The 27,283-nt window shown below is 32.8% G+C and overlaps 4 protein-coding genes across 7 annotated transcripts in view; 2 read left to right on the forward strand and 2 right to left on the reverse strand.

Moving 5' to 3' along the window:
* LOC127899673 (protein DETOXIFICATION 12-like) overlaps window positions 1–27,283 on the reverse strand; it is a 164,397-nt gene that overhangs the window by 53,893 nt on the left and 83,221 nt on the right. The window contains exons 1-8 of one of the 4 annotated variants that reach the window (XM_052433204.1): window positions 23,791–23,805; window positions 23,120–23,625; window positions 22,439–22,863; window positions 22,253–22,339; window positions 22,071–22,127; window positions 21,753–21,991; window positions 21,449–21,654; window positions 20,456–21,077 (exon numbers count right to left, since the gene is read on the reverse strand). In XM_052433204.1, coding sequence (XP_052289164.1) covers window positions 21,009–21,077; window positions 21,449–21,654; window positions 21,753–21,991; window positions 22,071–22,127; window positions 22,253–22,339; window positions 22,439–22,863; window positions 23,120–23,386 — 1,350 coding nt within the window. In that variant the 5' untranslated portion in view covers window positions 23,387–23,625; window positions 23,791–23,805 and the 3' untranslated portion in view covers window positions 20,456–21,008. Of the gene's footprint in view, window positions 1–20,455; window positions 21,078–21,448; window positions 21,655–21,752; window positions 21,992–22,070; window positions 22,128–22,252; window positions 22,340–22,438; window positions 22,864–23,119; window positions 23,626–23,790; window positions 23,806–27,283 lie in introns of those variants that run through there. The other 3 variants (XM_052433203.1, XM_052433205.1, XM_052433206.1) reach the window with 3 other exon arrangements.
* Window positions 1–27,283, forward strand: part of LOC127899677 (probable glutathione S-transferase) — an 89,880-nt gene that overhangs the window by 29,278 nt on the left and 33,319 nt on the right. The window lies entirely within an intron of this gene.
* The window catches only part of LOC127898659 (probable glutathione S-transferase), a 104,267-nt gene continuing 77,978 nt past the window's right edge, over window positions 995–27,283 (reverse strand). Inside the window, exons 2-4 of the mRNA XM_052433220.1 lie at window positions 3,156–3,265; window positions 2,070–2,494; window positions 995–1,603 (exon numbers count right to left, since the gene is read on the reverse strand). Of these exons, the coding sequence (XP_052289180.1) occupies window positions 1,248–1,603; window positions 2,070–2,382 (669 nt within the window). The 5' untranslated portion in view covers window positions 2,383–2,494; window positions 3,156–3,265 and the 3' untranslated portion in view covers window positions 995–1,247. The remainder of the gene's footprint in view (window positions 1,604–2,069; window positions 2,495–3,155; window positions 3,266–27,283) is intronic.
* LOC112496430 (probable glutathione S-transferase) lies at window positions 23,970–25,859 on the forward strand. The gene is made up of 2 exons (XM_025093821.2): window positions 23,970–24,343; window positions 25,345–25,859. Exons 1-2 carry the CDS (start codon window positions 24,032–24,034, stop codon window positions 25,696–25,698), a joined length of 666 nt encoding a protein of 221 aa, XP_024949589.2. The 5' UTR covers window positions 23,970–24,031; the 3' UTR covers window positions 25,699–25,859.

The raw sequence follows: 27,283 nt of genomic DNA on the forward strand, positions 1-27,283 counted from the left end.
GTGGTTGTCCTCACCAGAACAAGGTTAAATATAATTTAAATAAATAAATTTATATTTGAGGGGAGATTGAGCTAGTAAAAATCTAGGTGTGTTTTTCTGCTGTTAAGGACAAAAGAAATAACTAAGGTGATCTGGAAGGTGAACTGAGGTAATTTAAGAGGTAAATTGAAGTGTTTTGGGAGGTAAGCTCTATGGAGCTCATGGGATTTAGTTTAAAGAGTTGATTTGGGGAGCTCAAGAGAGTTTAGGAAGTAGCTCTAGCAAATTCGAGGATAGCTTTAACTATAGAGCTTATCTGGGGAGCTCAGTAGAGCTCGTGCTATGCCTCTATATGAGCTCATGTATGGAATACGATTTGAGTATTATCATCATCCTAATAAATAGAAAATAAGCATAAACAATAGAGAACACATATGATTTTACATTGTTCGGCCCTTTGATCTACATCCATAAGAGTAACTCATCTCCAATCCACTATATAAATGAAGTATTACATAATTTGCATTATAATAAGGACAAAACTTTATTAAAGGTTGTTTATGAGGAATAATGACATGAGGGAGATATGAGTTTTATAGAGATTAGAGAGTTTTTCAGGAGAAGAGTAAGGGAAAAGGCTTCTTTGGTAGATAGATGGTTAAAATTTTTCATGGTGGTGTTAAAATGGAGAAAGAAACCCCAACCATAAACGAAGAAGAAGATGAAGAAGTCTTTCAATAAATTAGATCTAAAAAAAATCACTAAAGTCCTATTGGCTCGTTATTCTTAGCGAAAAAAAAAATCATTCTTTTCACAATGGTGTACTGTTCACATGTTGGCTCTAACCATTCACATTTAAGTTTCGATAACACCCGAGCAATAGTTTCATGTAATAAAAAAAAAAACGTTTCGATAATACCCTTTAATGCTGGGCATGTTTACCAGAACTATCTTTTTCCACAAGGAGTTTTTCTTCTGATTTTTTAGAGTTATATTACTTCAAATAAAAGTTGACTTTTCTTCAAGTCATTAGTATATATCAGCATTTAAACTTCCTCCCAAACAATACATAACCGTTAGTAGTCCATTAATAATTAACGAAATACATGCAATAATTCATAAATATAAAGTCAAGTCCCCCTTATTACTCAAATCCATACGAAAGTACCCAGCAAAGCGGCGGCCTCCCAATTGAGCACACAAGATAATAAAAAACTAAGCAAAGAGCGGCCTCTTGACAACAATACAATTGCACGACAAATTTTGTGCTAATGCAATGAGGAAGAGGCCACCAACTTTTCACGGCGACGTTTGAAAAAAACCAATAGTTCACCCCAATTAGGAAGGTTCTCTTCAATTTCTGGGACTCGTTTAAATTTTTCAAACCATGCGTGCAAGCGAGTGAATTTGTGAGATTTAAATAGTTTCACTCCTGCTACATCTTCAATGATTTGCAACCAATAAACAATGGAAGCAAATGCTATGTCCACTAAGCCAATCTTGTCTCCATGAAAAAATTTCTTCTCTCCTAAGCCATGTTCTTCAACGGTTTTTAGCATTTCCAAGATTTCTTTCATTGTATTCTCTTGATCTTGTACGCTACGAAACATTTTCCAAACAGTAGCTCCTGTCAAAATATCACCACATGATTAATAATATGTATGAACTAAAAGACTTAGACAATACATATCCTTGTCATTTGTCAAGCACCCTTATACTAGAGGTTAACAACTACATTGAATGACAAAGGGTAAATGAACAACAAAACCACAATGTTGTTTTGGTAAATTAATCCTTTTCTCCCTCATATTTCAAAAGCCATCAAAATTTCCCTTGCCGTTAAAAAAATTATATTAAACTTTCAACTTCCTATTAATAAAAATTTTTCCAGAGGTAAAATTAGTAAAAGACAAAAAAATTGAAGGTTAACAGAATCTTTTGAACGACAATGGAGATTTTGATAGGTTTTAAAACATAAAAGAACAAATAATTAATTTTGACATACAATGGGGGATACTGATCATTTTCTCTAATAACAAATAAACATGAAAATAATGAACTTATAAACGCATTAGCTAGAGTTCTGAAGCAAACCCTATCTTCGGCAAATTTAATCCAAAAATGAGCCAGAGCTCTATCATAAGGATCATTTGGCATTAAGGGATTCTGTGGCCACATCTCCTCAATGTATTCAAGGATAACAATGGACTCGCAAACTGATTTTTCGTCATGAACAAGTACTGGGACCTTCTTGTGAACTGGATTATGCTTCAAAAGCAAAGCACTTTTGTTAGAGAGATCTTCTTCAATGTAATCATATGCTATGCCTTTCAATTTCAGAGCCCATATCACTCTGTAACAAAATGCACTCGTCCATGCCCCATGAAGCTTCACTTCAGCCATATTTCTGAATATCGAAGTTAAATACCAGTGTGGTTGTTTGAATAGCTAACTATGCATATGTATCCGAATTTATGGAGATCGACAGAGCATGTGCTTGCAATGACTTTAAGAACTGCAATAAGAGCTAAAAATTTTCACTATAACAGCTTAAAAGAGAAACAATGATCCATACAAGACAATCGCAACATGTAGGTTACTGAGGTCATAAATAGAATAATACAAAAAATTTGATTTTTCAATAATCAAAAAATCAGTTTTCTTGACTTATAATATGTGGCTGTCATTAATAGGATTAACGTCCCCAAGTTATTGAAAGAATTTAGAGGTAACAGACCTGCCCCGCTGATAGGGAGGATATGAAATAGATAATTATAGTTGTGCTTGCCCTCACTTAGAAACTCGATGCCCTTTAGTTAGGCATGCTCTCGAAACTAGATTAACTCAATCTATCAAACACCTATGCAGATTGGCAAAACTTATAATAGTGCAGAATATGAGGACATGACAACTTGTCAAATTGCATGGCAAAAAATGTGTTGATCCAAACTCAGATATTAAGAAATAGTACATTCCACGATCAGGTTTGAGAATATATTTGTTAATTAAAGTTATTAAGGATTTTCATATAACAAATACAATCTTCTCACATGTGATATACTATCCATATGCACTTGAAGCAAATCACTACTGATTTTACTTTTATTTAGATTACCTGCTACTTGAAAACAGTAAAATGAAAGTGAAAATTGAAGGAAATCAAGAAATGAGCTTACCTTCCAATTAGGCTGCGAAATTGATACATGTCATTATAGTTGAGGTCCTTCATGAGCCAAGTGAACCAATCACCCCTTGCCCAAACATCATTCCCTCTCATACTCACTCTCTAGCATTTTTTTCTTCTAATTAGTAGTTTGAAAGAACTTATCAAATAAAAGTTGAGACACAGAACTTCGACAAAACAATAAATAAATAAATCAAAGAAATAAAAGTTAAAAAAGCCTTCACTTTGGACAAATTAACAACAATAAGACTCACATTAAGCAAAAAATGTTATGATATCTCTGTAGATGAATGAAGCCATTCAAAGTACATGTGCCTCAGCAAACAATTACTTGAAAACATACAAGTGCATAAAGTTCAATGTCTAATCTCCTCTATTTAACCACCCAAAGCAAAACCTTCTATAACAGAATAAATACAAGAGCAAACCATTATATATACTCACTTAGGAATTTCGTCGAACACTTAGCCTGAACAGTTCATAACGAACGTAGCACAGAATAAAAATGTAGTCAAACGATTAGGGAACGTAAAAACAAACCTCGAGTTTTGGGTCTTCAGAAGGTTCAACAAAAACACAGTGAACTTGAGCTTGTCTCGTTGGCTCGCTGCCACTCTAACACTTGGCTTTTGTCGTCTTTCTCATTTTGTAAATTGCTAAACGACATAGGTTTAGGTTTGACTACTATTACACACATATATTTTATAATTTTATTGGCGACGTTGTTTCCCTAGGGGTCATAATGTAGAATTTAATTTCTTGAAAGTCAGCCATAACATAGAATAAGTGAACTTGAGGGGTATCCAAGAATCTGTTGTATAAAATTATTAACAATTTAGGAAAACTTTTAGAAACCACCCCTAAGGTTTGGCTTTGCTACACTTAGAGAGAATGTATCCATATATTGACAACATACCCCCGGCCATGTATGAAGGTTACGCACCCGTTAGGTAGTTGAGTGAATGTACAATATGCCCTTCAAAATTATTTGACACTGTAGATGATCTTTATATTTGGGGCGATTTTTTTTCGCGCCTGGGGGGGGGGGGGTCAAAAGGCTATTATACCCTTATGATAATTGTTGTTGACATTACATAATCTTATAATAAGACAAAACTCAATTGAGTGTTGAAAAGACCAAAATGCCCCTTAAAACAAATAATTTGATAGTCTAAAATCATATAATAAGACAAATAAATGATAATATTTTAAATTAATTTATATAAAAACAATACTGAATATCAGAAGATTAGTGAACGCTACAAAAAACAATAAATGAGAATATTTTAAATTCATTTGATTTTCAAACAAGATTAGTAAATGCTACAAAATAGCTGCTATGAAGGTAGCGGAATCAGATGACAACCCAAACAAGCTATATTATTGCTGTATGGATAGCAAAAATGGTTGTGGCTATTTCAAGTTTTGGATACCATCTTCAAATGATATCGACCAAGGTGTTATATTTGATGGTTTAGGAACATGTCAAGCAAATTATGAACTGCTGATGAGTATGCAAAAGGATAGGAAGGATTTGAAGTCACTGATGCAAAAAGCACAACAAAATGGAGTAAAACGAAATGATATAAAGACAACGTTGTTCCTAAACATGTTTTTTTTCTCATTTGTGCTGCTGTGGCTTCAACAATGGGTGTAGTTATGGCTGCTAAGTAGGCATTATACAATAAATGCATGTAGCAGTACCTAAAGTAGCTAAATGAACATGTACTACAATAATTATGAACCTAATGACAACATTTATTGTATGAATAAACTCATCTTGATATCTCGAAATCATCAGATCATTAAACAACATATAATGATAACAGAATCACAATAGAGGTTTACAAGGATAGCAGTTGGTACATTCAAATGGCCTTTTTGCAAATGTCGTCCCTTTGGCATTCATTATACGAAAGCATCAGAAAGTACTACTTTGATAAACAAATGAAGTCTTGTGTTTATGTAATTAAATCTGTTAATATGTGTATTAAAATGGATGACCTAAAAGACACTTCTCAACTGTACTAGTTCTTCAATAAACCAACTGCCTACAAGCTCTATAACTAATATATCTCTTACACCTTAATAACAACCTCAAAAAGTAATAGGCAAGCATCTGAGTTTTATGTTGGGAACGGAAGTACAAATTTTTACACGAAGAAAAGGACAAATAATAGCATCCATTTTCCAACAAAAATCAGTGATTGGAATTAGTCCATACAAACATCATAAAGCAACAAGAGCAACTGTCTCAATCTTACATGAACTGCACACTTGTAAGATAAAAAAAGAAACAAAACAACACCATAAGCGTTTTCTCAGCAACACCTCTGCATTCTTAGAGAAAGATTGGATTTTTCTCAATTTTAATAACAGATCAAGCAAATTTCAGTAGGCATTCAAAACCCACAGTCCAAAATCATCAAAAAATAAATCATTTTCATAGTTTACACAACATGTCGAGTGACTATCAACTCAAAAATCAATTCCGATATATTCGGCCACTACTTCAATTTCTATAAACCCTAAACATTTTTCTCAATTAATTTGAACTAAAAATAAAGCACCTAACTAACAGCAATTTCAACAAAATGCAAGAAAATAATAAAACCTAACTTCAATTTTAAGCTTTGATAGAATTACGCACCTAGATTGCCCTTTAATCACCGGCTTTTCAGCTGCTGGTCGTCGCCGGAATTTGGTTCAAAACATAGTTGATTTCAGAAACTTGTTAGCTTACTGCATCACAAAGTATCTCTGCTTTTGCTAAAATCAGTTGGTGTCACGACCTTCGAAATGAAGCTAAGCACTCATCAAGTTATGCTGAGAAAAAAGAAGAAATGAAGCTAGGCATTGACAATGAAAATGCGTTACTATCCCCTTGGGCTTCCCTAGCTTCAAAGCACTATGTGCATTTTCGCTGCTCTCGTCTAATTAGTTAACATAGCCCGTTTGGAAGTGTGGTGAGGTAGTTGGACTGTCAAATCTCAGTTATTAAAGTGTTTGGTGACACTTATAGTTGGGCTTTGGTAGCTTAGCAAATTTTTTTTTTTAACTTCTACTTCACAGCTGTAGCTTTATATAACAGCTTTTGTAAGATTTAAAAATAAAAAAATATACAACATGTACGTTATTGCCCTCAACTACCTAATGAGTGCCTAACCCTTACACACGACCGGGGGGTATATTGTCAATATCTGTTTACATTCTCTCTAAGTGTAGCAAAGTCAAATTTTAGGGGAGGTATCTAAAATTTATACTAACTATTAATTCAAGGGTGTAAGTATATCCACCCCGCTATTTTTATAAACCCAGTCCACCTGTATAAAATAATTACAATAAATTTACATTATTTTATAAAATTATAAATTAATAAAAACTTTAAATAATTAATAATTAAATCAATTTTATAAATTTTTTTATTTTTTCCGACTTAGCCTTTTAACAATCTTTAACTTTTGAAGCGCTTCAAGATAAATTTAATTTGATTATTTTACCCTTATAATATAAAATTACCAAATTACTCAAAGAAATATATATATATATTATTGTAACTAATTGCTTAGGCATTTTGTTTTATAGTTTATAATCCAATGTGTTTTATATAAAATTTGATTATTTTCAATTCACCACATGTCCTAATTATATCTTGTTAGTTTAGTGGAGTAATAATAATTGTACTAACAATTACTAATACATCATTAAAATATAAAAAAATTGCATAAAAATTTATTAAAGTTAAAGTGAATTTTTAGATATTTTGGTACTTTTACCTTATGAGGGTAAAATAGTCATACTGATTTATGTTAAAACAATCTTATTGATTAAATATAATAAAAAAACGCAGTTAAAAAAAAGAAATGAATATGAATTTAATTGATCAATTTTTTTAATTTCTTCTTAATTTAAATTTTTAAAAAATAATGTGAACTGATTATAATAATTTTTTTAAAAATGGGTGGATTTATAAAATTCATGGGGCAGAAATATCATCACCGTTAATTTAAATGTTTGAAAATCTTATGGTTGGTGTTTTAATATATTTCACATTGTGAGCTAGGTTTGTTTATATATTTGGATAATCAATTAATTATTTGTGTTTTTTGATATTTTAAGTTATATTATTTTTTCAGAAGGTCTTGGGTGCTCTTCGAGCATTATGTAATTATGTTATTATGGTGGCATGATCGATGCTCCACTTGATGAAAATTTTTGTGTTTTGTTCTTGAACATCTCTTTCTGCTTTTGTTTCTATGGAATTAAGCAACTCCAAATATTTTGTTATGCTTCTCTGTTCATTAGTTAAATTTATAAATTTTATAAGGTTTCACACCTTGATAAAGTAAAAATTTATAAATTTTTTTATTTATGTCTTTTAAATGGTAGAGCATCGTCTATAGCATTATTGAACAAAAAGGAAAAAGAATACAAAAGCTGAAAAGAAATTCCAACATGGGCAACTGGATTTAAGCAGAAAGAAGAATGACAGGACATGAATACATTACTAAAAATAAAAGTTAGAAAACCTCTACAGAATTATATATATTATCTGCAGCATTCCCAATTTGAACTGGAACCTCAAACTTCTTCAATTTATTTGAATCCCTCCAAAATGGAAGATATCAGAATCAAGCTGTATATGATCTCAGAGGAAACCAAATTCTAAATGCCATTGAATCAGAAGCAAAGTCCAAATGCTGTGGACAATGCTATCCCTCCGAAAACCATGCAACAGAAATACTCTATAACAGATCCTTTCAATTATATACATAAAACTGAAAGAAAACGAAATGAAGCTGTTTGGTTACTAAGAAAATGAATTTGATAATTTTGGAAATATTTCTTAACAAACTTTTACTTCTTATTTTTGCTTAACAATTGATTACAAAGCATCAGCTATTTATATACAATGTAATCACGATAACATCATTTAACTAATCCAAAGACTAACTGTAATCAAGCTAACTAACTTCAGTACAATGCACATCATGCTTGCAACCATCTTTAACTAATCTGTTGAGCTGTCAGCTGAGCTGGCACTGCTAACACACTTGCTCTGTATTTTCTTCATCTTAGCCTTCACCTTCTTCTGTTCAGCATAGTGAACTGCTCTAACGGCCCCCCTCAAACTCAGAGGATAAAGATGGACATTGAATTTGGATCTCAAGTAGTTAAACCTTACAAATGAGAGAGGCTTAGTCATTATGTCTGCAATCTGTTCTTCACTTGGTACATAGTGAATAGTTAACTCACCAGCAAGAACCTTATTCCTAATTAAGTGCATATCAATTTCGATATGCTTTGTTCTTGAATGGTATACAGGGTTCTTTGCCAATTCAGTGGCACTAACGTTGTCACACCATATGGTTGGCTTTTCTATGCAACTTATTCCCAACTCAGAAAATAAGGATTTGCAACCAAGTTAGCTCTGCGCTTGCTGATGCCAAGGCTCTATATTCACTCTCTGCACTTGATCTGGTTATCATTGATTGTTTCTTAGAAGACCAGGATATCAAATTGTTGTCTAAATAAATGCAATAAGCATCAACTGATTTCCTATCATCTAAATCACATGCCCAATCTGCATCAGTAAAACCAGTGAGTGTTAAGCTTCCTTCTCTGAAAAATTTCAAACCATAATCTTGAGTTGCCTTTATATATCTTAGAACTCTCTTGCATGCCATTAGATGTTGTAGTGTTGGTGCAGCTACATATTGGCTGAGTTTTTTTACAGCAAAAGCAATCTCAGGTCTGGTAAGTATCAAGTACTGCATTCCTCCAACTATGCTCCTATAATGAGTTGGATCTTCAAGATAGTATCCAAGTTCCCCCTGAACTATCTTTTGCAACTTAGAGCCAGTACTCATGGGAGTATCAATGCCCTTACATTCAGCCATTTCAACCTTCGATAACAAGTCTCTGATATACTTCCTCTGTGACAAGTACATACAATCTGCATCTTATAATACCTCAATTCCAAGGAAATAAGATAACACTCCAAGATCTTTTAGAGCAAAAGTTTTGCTGAATTCAGTTATGAAACCTTCCAGCTCTGCAGTGTTTGGACCTGTGATCAGTATGTCATCAACATATATAAGAACTATGATCATAGATGCCTTAATCCTCCTAACAAACAATGAGGTATCAGAACTAGTATTAGTGAAACCCCAGCTCATTAAGCATCCTTTAAGCTTATCATACCAGGCTTTAGGGGCTTGCTTGAGTCCATATAGAGACTTATGTAATTTGCATACAAAATCATATCTCTGAGTATCAATAAAGCCATCAGGTTGAGACATGAATACTTCTTCTGTTAATTCTCCATTCAAAAAGCGATTATTAACATCCACTTGCCTTATTCTCCACTGATTCATCACTGCTAGGCTGAGTATTACTCTGATTGTAGCTGACTTCACAACTGGACTAAATGTCTCAAAATAATTAACCCCTGCCACTTGTTGAAAACCCTTTGCAACAAGTCTAGCTTTATACTTAGCTACACTTCCATCTATATTATACTTAATTCTATACACCCATTTATTCCTAACAACATGCTGATCAGCTTGTCTTGGAACCAATGTCCATGTATTATTCTTAATTAAGGCATCATATTCCTCCTTTATAGCTTGTAGCCACTTTGAATCATTTAATGCCTTTTGCACAGTATCTGGTTCCTTATGAGTAAGTACAACAGTATAAATTTTGGGCTTGAAAATCCCTGTTTTACTTCTGGTTATCATCTGATGTGTATTTGGTTGTGAATATGGATAGAAAGAAGTATTACTAAGATGATGACTTTGTATAGGTAAAGAGTGATGTGTAGATTCTGGAATGTTTTGTATAGGTTCAACAATTATTGGACATGTAGGAGAAGTTGACCTATTATTTATGATAACTTGTTGTGAATTCTAATCAGTTGCTGTCTGTTCTGGATGATCTGAATGACTTGAACTACTGCTTCCAAATCTTACAGAGTTCAGATTACCAGTGCTGTTATTGACAGGCAAGGAAGAGATATGATAGATTTGCTGTGGTGTAAGGGAATTAGAAGTTTGAGGATCAGCTTTAGTATGACTATGAAAAACAGACTCAGTGGCATAAGGAAAAGCTAATTCATCAAAGGTAACATGTCTTGCCACATAGACTCGACCTGAAGAGTGTAAACATTTGTAACCCTTATGTGAAGGACTGTAACCAATGAATATGCATTTACTAGAATGGTAGGAAAATTTATGTTTGTTGTAATCTCTCAAGTAAGGATAACAAGCACACCCAAAACATCTGAGAAAATCATAATCAGGTTTGTGTTTGAATGTCTTTTCATATGGGGTTAAAAGTTTCAAAACAGGAGATGGAAGTCTGTTGATGTGTTATACAGCAGTATGAAATGCATCCCACCAGAACTTAAAGGGAAGTTGAGCTTGAGCTAAGAGAGTCAGACCCAATTCAACAATATGCCTATGCTTTCTCTCAACTAACCCATTTTGATGATGAGTATAAGGACAAGGATGTCTAAAGATAATACCAGAGTGGTTTAAAAATTTAGTGAATGGTCTATACTCCCCCCCCCCCCCCAAATCAGATTGCATCATCTTAATGGTTGTGCTAAACTGATTTTCAACCTGTAGTTTAAAAAGCTTAAAGACCTCTAATGCCTCTAACTTTAGCTTCAAAGGATAGATCCATGTATACCTGCTAAAATCATCTACAAAACTTATATAATACTGATAACCATCTCTAGAAATAATGGGAGAAGGACCCCATAAATCAGTGTGTATAAGTTTTAGAATTTTTGAGGTTTTGGTTTCAGTAATTGGAAAGTGAAGTTTATGTGTTTTGCCCATTTGACAGGCTTCACAGATATACTGATGCATTTGTTGTTTTTGATATGTAGGTAAATGAATAGATTTTGCTATCTTGAGTATATGTGTTAGCACTTGATGATTGGGATGACCAAACTTTCTATGAAGCAAAGTAGTTTTATTGACTGAAGTTTTACAAGATGAATCATCAGTTTGATTACATGATTTTTGAGATTCTGTAACAACTCCAGAAGGAACAGAATTGAAATAACAACAAGAAAGCATAGACAAAGGTTTATTTAAACACATTTGAGAAAGAAAAGATGAGTGTGATAACTGAGAAGATGATGATGATTTCAATAACAGCCTGTATAACCCTTTCTCAGGAAGACCCTGCAGAAGTACCTGTCCCCTCAGAGAATCCTTCACAAAACAAACATTTCCAAGAAATTCAACAGACAAGTTGTTATCAGTGGTAAGCTTTGAAATACTTAACAAATTTTTGGTAATGGAAGGAACCAACAGTATATCTTTAAGTGCTATAGATGAGTGTTTGTGTTTAGAATTGGAACTTTTAAAGAGAAAGAATGCATCACCAACATGAGTTATGGGCAAACCTTGTCCATTTCCAATAATGAGCTGATATGCTCTAGTGAATTGATCTCTTATATGCATATTAGCCATGTTGTTAGTGATGTGGTGTGTAGCTCTGCTATCAAGATACCATCCTTCATCAGCTGGTCCTTCAAAATTTGCAATATAAGCTGCTCTAAGTGCAAAGTTCATATCAGATGAGTGATGATTTACTGATGAATTCATATAAGGTGGATGATACCCATGATAACCAGGATACTCTATAGCAAATGAGTCTTCAAATTGTGAAACAAAACCAATTTGTGGATCAAAGTTAGCCATATAAGCAGACTTATGTCTTCTGCCCCTTCCAAATTGTCTAGGTTAAGGAACATATTTATCAAAGTGTTTATGCCAACAAACATCAGCTGCATGTCCAGCTTTATGACAAATTTGACAGATAGGCACATTATCATCGGATCCATTTCCATTAGACATTGAAGTTGAACCATGAATCATATTGAAATTATGCCTATTGTTAAGCATTTTTTTTAAGCATATGCATTCATTTGCTATCCTCTGCCACCAGCATTACCAGTATATCCACCGGCTGGAAATCCTCTTGAATGTGTATTGAAAGGCATTCCTCTTCCTCCATTTTGATTCCTATTACTAGCATTAAATTGTCCTTGATATCCACTATAACCACCTCTCCTATTATTTCCTCTAAACTGAGAGTAGTTAGCATTCATCATCCCATAGTTTGCATTAAACAGATCTTTAGTATTCTGATTTAGTTCCAGTCTTGCCTCATGTGTTAAGAGTAATGCATAAGCATCATCATACGACATCCTATTAGCAGTAATTATTGAAGCAAGATCTAGAAATTCAGGTCCTAGGCCATTCAAAATTTGCATTAACAAATCTTGTTAACATATATGTTTCCATAATGTTGATTTTGATGATAACAAACAAGATTAAAAATGATTAATCTTTTAAGCTCAAATTATTTTTTATTCTTTTTAAATAAATCATTATTTTCACATTATAAATGTTTCATATTTAATGGAAAAATGATTTTATGAAATTAGTTGTTTTTTAAGTTTATGGTTTAATTGAAAGAATTTTGAAAACTTTGAAATCAACAAATATTGCTTGAAATTTTAGAGAAGGACTTTTTTGAAAAGTGTCATAGTATTTTGGGCTATACCATAATTTCAGAAAGTTTTGAGATTAACAAAGCATTACTTAGAAATTCTGAAATTGGACCTATTTGTAAATTTTCATAACGTTTTAGGCCGTAATATAGTTTTATAAAGTTTTAGGGTCAAACTGTAATTTTAAAAAATAATTCACTGTAGTAGTCACTGTAGCAAGCGGCTTACCGGATGTGAAAAATCGGCAAGCCGGATGTTGGGCAGAATCTATCCGAATTGAACGCGGCTTACCGGATATGGTTAAACGGCAAACCGGATTTTGGGCAGTAAGCCTCTGGAGCATAAACGGCTTACCGGATTTCTCAAGCGGCAAGCCGGATATTCTGAAATTCAAATTTTTGCCTTAAGGGTAACATAAAAGCGGCTTACCGGATTCCTAAACGGCAAGCCGGTTATGACCAAAATGTGCATAATAGCTAGTTGTTTAGCTCAAACTATATAAACTCAAAACCAATTTATTTTTGGTAATCTAAGCAAGCATAAACAATTACACACAACTTATATTGAGCTTCAAATTCAAAAATCATCATCGATTAAATCTTCATTGAGCTATCATTTGTATATCCACTCTTAAAGAGAGTTTCATTGTTGTAATTTTCATTTCTCATCAAATTGTGAGTGTACAAGTGTGAGAAACACTTGAGGTGAAGAGATTGGAGAGATAATCTCTTGTTGTAAAGGTTCATTGACACCTTGAAGTCAATTGTAAACGTTTGAAGCCTTGGAAAGGCTCGGATAGTGAAATCCTCAAGCCCGGTGTGCTTGGAGGCATGGATGTAGGCGGGGATTGCCGAGCCACGTAAAAATCATTGAGTTTGTTTTCTCTTCCCTTGCTCATTTATTATTGTGCTTTCATTGAATTTATTGTTTTCGAATTTATTAAGGCATTAGATTGGTTTGTTGTGTGGTTTGCTTAGCTTAATTTTTAAAAACCTAATTCACCCCCCTCTTGGGTTGCCTAGTTAGTATTTCATTTGGTATCAGAGTGAGGTGCTCTTGTGTAGACTTAACCGTCTAGAGTTAAAGATCCATCGCAACCCATAATGACTCAACCTTTAGGGAATGACAATCCATAATTAGACCACCGTTCTTTGACGGTAATGACTACCCATATTGGAAAACTAGGATGAGAATTTATTTACAAGCTTTAGATTATGAAATTTGGGAAATTGTTTGTGATGGTCCATTTATGTCTTTGACTAAAAACGAAGTCAGAGAAGGTATTCCAAAACCTTCACGGAAATGGAATGAATTGGAAAAGAGAAAAGCTTCTCTAAATTCCAAAGCCATGAATGCCTTGTTTTGTGCACTTGATAAGAAAGAGTTTCATAGAGTGTCTAGTTGTGAAAGTGCTAATGAAATTTGGCACAAACTTGAAGTTGTTTATGAAGGCATGAATCAAGTGAAAGAGTCTAAAATTAGTAGGTACACTCGGCAATATGAATTGTTCCAAATGGAACAAAATGAGAGTGTGTATTCTATGTATACTAGATTTACAGAAATAGTGAACACTCTAAGAGCCCTAGGAAAGACCTTTTCAAATAGCGAGAAAGTTAAGAAAATCATTAGGTCGTTATCTAAGGAATGGAGACCAAAAAGGACTACCATTGAGGAAGCTAAAGATTTGAATATCTTACCTATTGATGATTTAATTGGTTCTCTTATTTCTTATGAGGAAGACATGGCAGCCGAAAGAGGCAATGAGGAGAAGAAGAAAAGCATTGCTCTCAAAGCCTTGAAACAGAAGAGTGATGAGGAAAGCGACGTGGATGAGGAGGAAATGGATATGCTGGCTAGGAAGTTCAGAAAATTTTGAAGAAATCCGGTGAGCGAAGAAAATTTAGAGACCTCAAGAACCGAAAGGAGAAAAATAAAGTAATCAAATGTTATGAGTGCAAGAAACCTGACCATATAAGATCAGAATGTCCTCTTCTCAACAAGCTCAAGAAGAAAGTAATGGTAGCCACATGGGATGATTGTGATGAGGAAACAAGTGATGATAAAGAGCATCAAGAAATGAAAAATCTAGCTCTCATGGCAATTGGAGATGAATCGGATGATGAACTTGATGAGGTAAATGATCTTCCTACTTATGATGAATTACATGATGCTTTTAAAGAATTGCATGATGAGTGGATGAAAATTGGTAAAAAGAATGCATGTCTTAAAAAGAAAATGGTAGAGCTCAAAAATAAAAATGAATCTCTATGTGCAAAGATTACATGCCTAGAATTAGAGAATAAAACATTGCATGATAGAATTGCATTATAAAATGAGAAACCTAGCACTTCATATGAGCATCTAGAATATCACATAGATGACTTGAAAAAGGAAAATGAAGTGCTTAAGAAGAAGAGCAATGAGTTAAATGAGATTGTTTTAAAATTTACAAATGGACAAAAGATATTGGATAACTTGATTAATTCACAAAAATGTGTGTTTAATAAAGGAGGACTTGGTTATAAGCCAAATTTGAAACAAAAGTATTATAAGAGCTACTTTGTGAAGAGTACATCTATTAACAATCAAGTTGTATGTCATTATTGTAATCAAAACAGTCACATGAAGCTTGGTTGTCCTATTCAAAGAAAAGTATATTATGGAGTAAAATGTGTTTGGGTTCCAAAAGGAACCATTGCTAACACTCAAGGACCCAAGAGTATTTGGGTACCAAAGGGCACAACGTGAATGTTTTCTTTGTAGGTACCACAATCGAGGAATGATGGAGAGTTCCTTGATGAAATCTTGTGAGGATAATCACTTGAGTATGATCTAGGAGAAAAAGATGAGGCAAGATGATTTAATTGTTTTGGTAACAATTCTTGCCATATTAATTTTGTTGAATGAATCATGATAAATGAATTTGCGAAAGTATGTTTGTATATTTACATGATAGAATTATCATTGTGTATAACATTGAATGATTTATCATGATGCCTTTGTTTGATTTTGATGATTGTATGGTCTTTGATTTCATCTTCTTAATTGTCTATCATCATTGTCCATCTCCTATATATGTGTGAATTCATATGCCATTAATTGTGTTATATTATCATTCATTTATAAAATTGACATCATTGTTTGATACGATTTCATATGTGTTGGTCTTGTATGCATTTATGTCTCATGTATTAATTGGCTTATTGAAAAGTTTTAAATCACAAAATGATTTAAAATTAATCAAGTTCTAAGCCAAAAATAAATTGGTGTGTATAATTCAAGTCTAAGAGCTTACAAAATTTCAAAAATATTTTCCAAAACTTAACCGGTATACCACTTCTAATCAATTGGAAAGCCGTTTTTCATTTTGGAGCTCTGTGGATGAAATTCGGATAACCGGACATTTAAAACTGGTAAGCCGAATTCATTTTGGTGCTCACTGGAGCACAACCGGTCAGCCGGATATTGGCAACCGGTAAACCGAATTGGCTTTGGTTGCTCTCGGGTTGAATTTCGGATAACCGGATTGGCAAAATCGGTAAGCCGTTTGAGAGAGTTTCATTTCTGGACAACAATCGGTCAGCCGGTTATGAAATCCGGTAAGCCGGATTTCCAAAGCTTCTTTTCTGCCTCAAACCGTCTAGCCGGTTATGCTAAACTGTAAGCCGAATTCGCACATTTTAAAACCATTCATCTTCTTCTTCATTTCGGCAAACTAGATCCCATTCTCTCTCTAAAAATGGTTTCTTCCTTCATTAATTTTCATTCCAAAATCCATCATTCTCATTCGTTTCCAATCCAAATTGATTCATATAAATTATTCCTATCCATTCTTGTGTCTAAAATCATCTTTAAAATCCATTTTCATCATAAAACTCACAAGTAGTCTTTTATACTTGTATTTGGACACACCAACATTTCATTTACTGTTTTATTTTTCTTTGATTTTTCATTTTGGATTATATGGATGTTTGCTATGATTTTGAATTATATGATTCTTCTCACCCTAAGGACTTAATTTAAGGAGATCCATCACAAGATGTAACTACTAGATCATCATTTAGAAATATATATAAACATTTGTAATAATGGATTTGATCACTTGTTCTTTAACTCATAATGATGGCTTTTCTTAATAGTTATGTTGATTTTGATGATCTATAATGGCATATGTTGATTTTGATGATCTATATATTGCTATTATGTACTTATGCTTTACTTAAGTTTTGATGATAAAGAATGTGTTTTGATGATTACATTGTATTTGATTAAGGGGGAGACAAATATGATATGTTTTTGGATAAAATCATTTCGGTTAAAATTTTAAATTGGCCATATATTTAGGGGGAGCATATAATATGATTATGGATAATATACATTTTGAACTTTTTTTGTTGTCCAAAGGGGGAGACAAAGTAATATATCATTTCGATGTTGTCAAAAGGAGGAGAATAATATACATTTTGAGTAATTGTTTTGATAATTGATATGTGATTATGGTGAGGATTTGATGATTTTGAGATATAATGATGTTTTGATTACATAGTTGTTTTATATGATAAATTTATGTTATGAGTTGTTGATTTAGTAATTAATGGAATAATGGTTCATGATATTTTAGTGTGATGATTTGTGTATGGAGTTGGCTTGTATCATGATTTATAATAATTTGGGAGTAATATTACTAAATTTGTATTTGAGGTCATGCTTATTGTTAGGGGGAGAATGTGTTGAAATTTCTACTAGGACAAACATGAGTAAAAAAATTTGCTACTTTTATTCTTTTCTTTTATGTTTTCTTTTTGATGATGAAGGGGGAGAAGAATACATGTTTTTAAATTTATAAAAATTTGCTATTTTTTTTCTTTGCCAATTAAGTTTTCTTTTTGATGATGAAGGGGGAGAAAAATCCATGTATTTAAATATGTTAATTTAGCTAATTGGAAAATTGTAAGAGAAGATTATATTTAGGGGAAGCAATTTGTGGAATCATTCTTTAAATACATGAAATGTTTGTCATCATCAAAAAGGGGGAGATTGTTAACATATATGTTTCCATAATGTTGATTTTGATGATAACAAACAAGATTAAAAATGATTAATCTTTTAAGCTCAAATTATTTTTTATTCTTTTTAAATAAATCATTATTTTCACATTATAAATGTTTCATATTTAATGGAAAAATGATTTTATGAAATTAGTTGTTTTTCAAGTTTATGGTTTAATTGAAAGAATTTTGAAAATTTTGAAAACTTTGAAATCAACAAATATTGCTTGAAATTTTAGAGAATGACTTATTTGAAAAGTGTCATAGTATTTTGGGCTATACCATAATTTCAGAAAGTTTTGAGATTAACAAAGCATCACTTAGAAATTCTGAAATTGAACTTATTTGTAAATTTTCATAGCGTTTTGGGTCGTAATATAGTTTTATAAAGTTTTGGGGTCAAACTATAATTTTAAAAAATAATTCACTGTAGCAGTCACTGTAGCAAGCGGCTTATCGGATGTGAAAAACCAGCAAGCCGGATGTTGGGCAGAATCTATCCGAATTGAACGCGGCTTACCGGATATGGTTAAACGGCAAACCGGATTTTGGGCAGTAAGCCTCTGGAGCATAAACGGCTTACCGGATTTCGCAAGCGGCAAGCCGGATATTCTGAAATTCAAATTTTTGCCTTAACGGTAACATAAAAGCGGCTTACTGGATTCCTAAACGGCAAGCCGGTTATGACCAAAATGTGCATAACGGCTAGTTTTTGAGCTCAAACTATATAAACTCAAAACCAATTCATTTTTGGTAATCTAAGCAAGCATAAACAAGTGCACACAACTTATGTTGAGCTTCAAATTTGAAAATCATCATAGATTAAATCTTCATTGAGCTATCATTTGTATATCCACTCTTAAAGAGAGTTTCATTATTGTAATTTTCATTTCTCATCAAATTGTGAGTGTACAAGTGTGAAAAACACTTGGGGTGAAGAGATTGGAGAGATAATCTCTTGTTGTAAAGGTTCATTGACACCTTGAAGTCAATTGTAAACGCTTGAAGCCTTGGAAAGGCTCGGATAGTGAAATCCTCAAGCCCGGTGTGCTTGGAGGCGTGGACGTAGGCGGGGATTGTCGAGCCACGTAAAAATCATTGAGTTTGTTTTCTCTTCCCTTGCTCATTTATTATTGTGCTTTCATTGAATTTATTGTTTTCGAATTTATTAAGGCATTAGATTAGTTTGTTGTGTGGTTTGCTTAGCTTAATTTTTAAAAATCCAATTCACCCCCCCTCTTGGGTTGCCTAGTTAGTATTTCAAATCTTTCTCAGAAACAGGACTACCAGCACAAGCAAGCTTATCAGCAACAACTTTTACTTTTAAACAGTACTCCTCAACATACATATTCTCTTTTCTAAGGACATTCATTTCATATCTCAATTGCATAACTCTAGCTTCAGATTGTACTCCAAACTGTTTTTCAATTGATCTTCATGCTTCAAATGAATTTTCGCAATTAAGAACAGTATTTAAGATACCTTCACTTATGGAGGATAAAATCCATCCAAGCAAGGTTTGATCTTGAGCTCGCCAATTGATGTAGGCTGGATTCGTGATTCTCTGTACTGATCCGTCAACTACTGTATTAGAAATATATTGTTCTGGTATGATTTGATTTCTAGAAATAAAATCTTCAAGACGATTTCCTCTTATTGTAGTAAGAAATTACTTTCGCCAAATCATGAAATTTGATTGATCCAATTTGACTGGAGTGCTAAATGAAAAGGAGATATGTGATGATTGATTTATATTCGTTTGATTTGGATTTGATGTTGTGCTACTGGAACTAGCCATTAGAGTGGCTCTGATACCATGAAAGAAAACGAAATGAAGCTGTTTGGTTACTAAGAAAATGAATTTGATAATTCTGGAAATATTTCTTAACAAACTTTTACTTCTTATTTTTGCTTAACGATTGATTACAAAGCATCAGCTATTTATATATAATGTAATCACGATAACATCATTTAACTAATCCAAAGACTAACTGTAATCAAGCTAACTAACTTCAATACAATGCACAGCATGCTTGCAACCATCTTTAACTAATCTGCTGAGCTGTCAACTGAGCTGGCACTGCTAACACACTTGCTCAGTATTTTCTTCATCTTAGCCTTCACCTTCTTCTGTTCAGCATAGTGAGCTGCTCTAACAAAAACTAACTCTTTCTTTTTCTTTTCCTTTTTTTTTTCCTTCACCTTTGACCTCGTATGATGATTAAAGATATTATTGCTCAAGATTAAGCATGATTAATTTTTAGAATTTCCAAGCTGTGATATACATTAATTAAAAGAATAAAAAACACTTGGTATATCTGATATAAATGTAAATCAAACCTCACTCGAAAGCTAATGTGACAGAAATACTTTACTTGTGTGCTTTATTTGAGTGTTTAAAAGTTTTCTTCGGAAAATAACTTAAACAGGGGTTAGTTGTTTGACTTTGCTTATTGAAAATTTTCCTGGTTTATTTTTCAAGTTTTTTGGCAGCAAAGTGGCAGCAGATTAACAGACAACAACAATTCATGCACATGCACTTGCTTCAGGTAAAAAGACAACAATGTCTGTATCTTATCCTCCTGAAGAAGTACTGAAAGAAAGATATGCGTCGCATTATTTGTGAATTATGGTCCAAAATCAGTGTACAAATCTCTATATATTCCAATGCCACAATGAAAGAGGCGTTGTTTGCATTAAAAATGAACAAAAATTAAATTAAAAAAAAAATTAATGGCATCAACCTAGATTACTAAATATATGGGGTTGTCAAATTGTGTATTACCTATAGGCCACAGGCCACCTTACATTTTGGTATAGGGTTTAGAATGACAATTCAACTTTGCTGGAGTGACATGGAAAAGATTTAAGAATTTTCTTTTTTCTTTTAATATTTTCCTTATCTTTCAGATGCTGAAAGTTTCAATACAAAGAAAATTATCTCTACAATCACTGGAAAAGGTTTCATTAATAACATTCAAATATTTTCTCTTGCTTAATTTTATCTCTATTCATTTTTGCAGCATCATCCATCTTATAATTCATTCATACTGGAAATGCTAAGTCACCTGATGCTCCAATCCTAAGAAGCTGTTAATTTTTTTTTTCTCTAGAAAGAGAGTTTTATGAAATGCCATGCTCCGTAGATCAGATTGGGGAACCTTCTTGGCCATCAATTGACATATGATCAGCTCATTTTCTCAAGCAATGGTTATCTCTTTCAACTAGAAAATGTATATATCAGCTCATTGATTGACTCTGCTCACTCACAAAATATTCTATTTTCTTCAAAAGATCTTCCCTTTGATAATCTTTTCCTTGCTTTACTTGCCTGCAACATGAGAAACCCCTTACAAAAACAGAACATGTAACAATTAACAAACTAGAAAATGGTTATAATTCTTGCAAAAAAGCAATTTTCAAATGAGTTTGCATGTCTGTTATTGAATATCATTTTCTCAATGGCAAAATTTTCAAATGAGTTTGCATTTGTGTTATTGAATATCATTTTCTCAATGAGCAAAACCATTTCTGCATAAGATGATAATACTAACCATTTCAGATCAAGCTGAGTGATTTTAATCTTGAACTTTCAGTCATAACGTATCATATACTTATTGGGAAAAAAAATTGCTACATATTTACATATATAGTCCAATAAGCTTCTCTAATTTTTAAGGGATTAAATGTTGAGAAACAGACCTGTTTTTCCCAATCTGTAAATGTTGTTATGATGCCAAGCAGAAGTGTTTGTGTAAAAGCACCAGCTTGTATCCCAATCCATAGACCCCTTCCTCTAAACTTTAACCAGAAACCCAAAATGGCAGCAGTTGGGACTCCACACAAATAATAAGCCCCAAGATTCACAAAAGCAGCTATATTCTGCCACCCACATCCTCTTGCAACACCTTAAAAATAATAAAAAGAATTTAGAAACCCGAAAAATTTTATTTCTACTTAAAGAGAACTATTTAGCAATTGACAGAGTTGAAGAAGTTAATTTAACCTGAAAAGAGTCCTTGTAAGCTATCCATGATGACAGACAAACAAACCAGAGGAGCCATGGTTATGACATAATCCACAACTTTTCCCTCATTGCTGAAAACATAACCAAAAACACCCCAGCTGGCAAAGAGAGATGCACTTGCTATGATAGTCTCCATGACTGCCATAAAAACCACAGCATAGACAGCTACACGGGCTCTTTGCACATTCCCAGCTCCTAGTTCATTTGAAACTCTAGTACTATAGAAGGAAATAATGGTTAATCTGCTAATTAGTTGATATAAAACAATTATTATTTAAATGATTGTTATGAACAAACCTCACTGCAGCACCAAGTCCATATGGGATTGCAGAGAGGGTTTGAATAGTACTGAGACTGCCCAAAGAAGTTGACAAATAATGAGCAGTCGGGAAAAAAAAAAAAAAAGAAAAAAAATATATTTCCTTTGGTAGGTGCTTCTCCGTATAGAACTTTCACATACAAAGTCTACGTCAACATACCATACAGATAGGACTGAAGTTTCAAGCTGTGGGTTAGGCAACAGCCCTGACATTAAAATGAGCAATTCAAATGACCACCATTCTAGGCTGCAAAATTATAAACAAAAGAAGATGCATGAAAATTTATGACGTGTCTACGATATCTATGAGAAGGGAAAATGAAACTCCAGAAGATAATTAACATACCAAACCATTACTGCAGAAGGGATAGCAAATTGGAAGAACTCTCCAATTCCAAGGTTTCCCAGTCCAGACTTGAATACCAAACCCCAACAGATGCAAATATGCAAACAAAGAGCGGCATAGGAGCTTAAGAACATGGGAATGATCAAACTTTGAGACTGAAAATATCGAATAAGCGCCTGCATTGCTGCATAAGCAAACAGAGCTGGAAGAAGCCAGATTATAAACTTGCCTACTTCGTGTGAAATCTGGGGGTCTTGGCCTACCAAAACTAGCAGCCTTCCCATGTAAATCCCTAGAAAGGAAAGCGGAAAACATACTAAGAATAAACAAAATATTGCAGTGTAAATTTGAGTTCCAATTCTTTGATATTGCTGAGCTCCATATGCTTGCCCACATAATGTTTCCAGAGCACTTGCCATTCCTAACTGTTTCAAAGAAAATATTACACAATTCAAGTTAGCTGTAGAATTTTTTTTTTTTTTTAAAAAAAAAGAGCAAATCAAGTCCTTTAAAAATTAATGGCATTTTTTAAAACAGGGTATTAGTTAATTGCATGTTTTTTAACATCAGAAATTTGGCATATCTATTTGTTTAAATCCCACATGCAATGATGCAAATACCTATCAAAAGAAAGAATAAACAATCTTGTGTATATAACTATATATGGATTGTAGGACTCACAAGGACGCTGAAGCCGGTGACGCTAGCTAGAGAGATGGCCATGGCGGTGCTAGAAAGAGCAAGTTGACGAAGATGACCAACCATCATCATGGAAACAACTTGAAGCAAATACTGTGATAAAGTTACTGCCACCATTGGTGCTGCTATGTAACCCTGCTTTTTCAATTCTCCACTCAACAAATCCCATGTTGTGGATGTTGATGATAAACTCTCTTTTGGTATTAATAAACTCTCTTCCATATTCTTTTCTGTATCGTTGTCTCTCATGGCTGCCCCTCTCCCTCTCTTTCTCTGGTGTGTAAAATTTGCATAGACTTAAGAGGGAGAGTTGTTCCGGTCTCGTCATTTTTCAGGTGTTCGGATTTATATAGAAGAGATGGAGCCGGGGGACAAAACGTCATTTATATGAAGTTATTTGGCCTAAAATGCTAAAATTGTAGAGAAAATGAGTCTCACAAAGTTTTCAGGAGAATATCATAATATGTCTTCAGTTGGGATGATGATATCTCCACGACTCCACCCCATGGTAAAGTCAAAAGCACAGCAGCAGGGCTAGCTGGGCACCTAAAACAAACGCCAAATATATAATTAAGCCATATCTGACCAGTTGACCAAATTAAATAAGATTACTTGTTAATTCAGCACTGTTTCAAGAGATTCCCGTCAAATACGATACCTCTTCTCGTTGAATATATAACAGAATTGTTAAAAAGTCGCAGCATTAGTTCATTGAATTCAACTTAATTTAATCGTTTTATTAAATAAATTGGAAATATGAAGCTCCCTGCTCAAGCAAGCGCACTCCATATTCCAATATTAATGAATAATCATTATAAATTCAGATGTACGTATGCAATAACTCATCAACTAAGCAAAACAACCGCAAACATATTCAAATTCGATCTTAGACACATGGCTGAAGTGAAGCTCCACGGGGGATGGGCGAGTCCATTTAGCAACAAGGTGGTATGGGCTCTGAAATTGAAAGGCATCCCGTATGAATACATTGAAGAAGATCTCTACAACAAAAGTGCTTCGCTTTTGAAGTATAACCCAGTTCACAAGATGATACCAGTGCTCGTTCATGGCGAAAAACCAGTTTGCGAGTCCATGGTTATTCTCGAATACATTGAAGAGATGTGGCCACAGAATCCCTCCTTGATGCCAAGTGATCCTTATGATAGAGCTCAAGCTCGTTTTTGGATTAAATTTGCCGAAGACAAGGTTCGCACCACAACTTTTCTTGCTAACACGTTTATAAATTTAATTAATCTTGTCGGATTTCTTTATTTACTTTAATTTTTCATTGTATATGAGAAATATGACTCTCTAAACATTAATTTTTATCTTCCATTAATGCTCAAACTAATGTCCTCGCATGTGCAAAATGCATTCACGGCCGACTAAGCTCAATGAGCCTTTTATTTTACATTAGAGAAAGTTATCAAAAAAATGCGGTTAATTACTTTAAATTTTTTACCTTTAGAAAATTTTCTTAATGAATCGTGGATTTTACCACATCAAGGGTAATATATTAAAATATAATTGTTTTAGCGATAGGGGGAATTTTAAGATCTTTTGAAACATGAAAGCAAACTTATAATTTACTAAAACAATAAGAGGATTTTTTTTTTATCTTCTTCCTTTTATATCATTGAGTATTTGTTTGATGTGGCTTATTTATTACTCATAAGTGTTTATTTAATAAAAAAAAAGTTCTTTTCAAAATTTTTATTATTGTTTAGTTTTATTTTTAGTAGAACTTTTTGGGATTAAATAAATTCTTTTGCCTATACTAGTAAAAGTTTAAATTTAAACTTTTGGAAATAGAGGTTTGAGGAATTTTTTTTAAAAGTTAAATTGTTTAAAATGTTCATCATTTATTTTATAATCTTATTTTATTTATTTCGTAACATAACTTTAAAAATTTGTCTGTTAAAGTAATTTGAATTTTTTTTAAAATTTCATTAACAATTAAATAATTAAATTTTTTTATAAAAATTAAAATTTTACTAATAAAAATTCTATTTAAATAAGCTTTGAAAAGTTATAATAAACTAGTCTAAAAATGAGTGGATAAACTCTCCTAAATACTTTGACAGTTTGAAACGTCTAGCCTTTAAAAGATATTTTGACGCGTGTGTACATATTATCTAATTTCTTTTTACCTCGTTTATATTGTTAATCATGTGGTGATAAGAATTAGATATAAAATCTTGTGGCAGGGAGTAGCTGTTTGGAAAATGTTTTTCAGCACTGGACAAGTCCTGGAGAATGCAATGAAGGCAGCCTTGGAAATGCTTCAAACCGTTGAAAAACATGGCCTAGGAGAGAAGAAATTTTTCAATGGAGACAATATTGGCTTAGCGGACCTAGCATTTGGTGCCATTGCTTATTGGCTGCAGGTCCTTGAAGATGTAATGGGAGTGAAACTATTTGAATCTCACAAATTCCCAAGCTTGCATGAGTGGTTTGAAAATTTCAGGAAAGTCCCTGTAATTGAAGAAAATCTTCCAAATCAGCATGAGATGGTGATCGCTTTCAAACGTCGTCGGGAAACATTGGTGACATCTGCATGAATGTAATATCATAAAATAAGTTTGTGATTCTCGCGTTGTGCTTTTTTTATTTTTGTACTGATGCTAAAACAGATCTTTCTGCTTTGTTTAATTAATTTTACTATTGAGACGAACTGCATGTTGGGTGCTATTTAATGGATATAAATAATTAATAAATGAAACTCCATTTTACATATTTCTATTCTCAATTTCTCTTAACGGCATATAAAAAGTAATAAGCATGCATTTTAAGCATACATTTTATAAGGCGCAACATTACAAAGTTATATAACCAAGTGAAATATATATATATATATATATATATATATATATATATATATATATATATATATATAAAGTAAACAACAGGGGAATCAAAAACTAATTTTCAAAACTAGGGGATATATCTAATTCTATGCTAAAATTCAAGGATACCGCTGAATATTTTACTAATTAATTTTGCACCTTCTAACAATTAAAACTGCCCATGGCCCTGCATTATAGCAGTTGGGGATGATAATGTGTATTGGCTGCTACATGTTTGTCATTACTAAATCTTTTTGTAATATACTAAGATTTTATCTTTTTAAGTAAATTTTATACAATTGCTATCGTCAATTAATTAGACAAATAAAAATTCAACTTTAGCAAACAATCAATATGTTCAGGTCATTAAACCAAAACAATTCAAAGTAATTAAAATAAAATAAAATATCATTAATATTAAACTTGAAAAGTATAAAATTCTTCTTATTAAAAAGTTTTTGTATTCATCTTAAAATATATACATACAATAAAAGGAGCAAGGCAGGCAACTATAATGAGTTAGATTAGGTTTAAGAATTTTGAAGACTAGAGCAATAACTTTCACTTATATACTTAAAGAAAATCTTCTAAATCAGCGTGAGTTGGTGATCTCTTTCAAACGTGGTCGAGAAACATTGGTGGTATCTGCGTGAATTTAATATCATAAAATAAGTTAATGAGTCTTCTTTTACACTTGTTATGTTTTTGTACTGGTGTTAAAAATGCTTTTTTTTTAATTTTGTTTAATTAATTTTACTATTGAAGTGAGCTGCATGTTAGGTGCTATTTGGAGGATATAAATAATTAATAAATGAGACACCATTTTATATATTTCTATTCTCAAATTCTCTTAGCAGTATATAAAAAATAAGAAGCACGCGTTTTAAGCATACATTTTACAGGGCGCAACATTACGAAGTTATAAATCCAATTGAAATGAAAAAAAAATTAAGTAAACAACATTAATGTTTTTATATCTTAGAGACTAATTTTGAAAACAAGGGGATATATCTAATTCTATGCTAAACTTCAGGGATGCGGCTGAAATTTTTGCTAATTAATGTTTCAACTTCTAACAATTCAAGACCGCCCCCGGCCCTGCGTTATAGAAGCTGCCGACAGCCGATAGTAATGGTATCGCTTATTATGGGTTTGTCATTATTAAATTCGCCCGTAACCGGTTGCCTCTTTTTTTTTTTTAGTTCGTTCGCTATAAGTTTTAATAATTAGCAAATCCACCCATAACATGTAGTAGTTTTTTTTTTAAATAATTTTAACATTAAAAAATTATATTTAATAA

The sequence above is a fragment of the Citrus sinensis genome, chromosome 9, assembly GCF_022201045.2.
Source record: "Citrus sinensis cultivar Valencia sweet orange chromosome 9, DVS_A1.0, whole genome shotgun sequence".
Lineage (NCBI taxonomy): Eukaryota > Viridiplantae > Streptophyta > Magnoliopsida > Sapindales > Rutaceae > Citrus > Citrus sinensis.

Bases quoted from the DNA above. Each gene is read 5' to 3' on its own strand.
- LOC112496430 (XM_025093821.2), top strand. From the start codon at position 24,032: ATGGCTGAAGTGAAGCTCCACGGGGGATGGGCGAGTCCATTTAGCAAC. The intron at 24,344-25,344 runs GTTCGCACCACA...ATCTTGTGGCAG, and splicing joins TTAAATTTGCCGAAGACAAG to GGAGTAGCTGTTTGGAAAAT.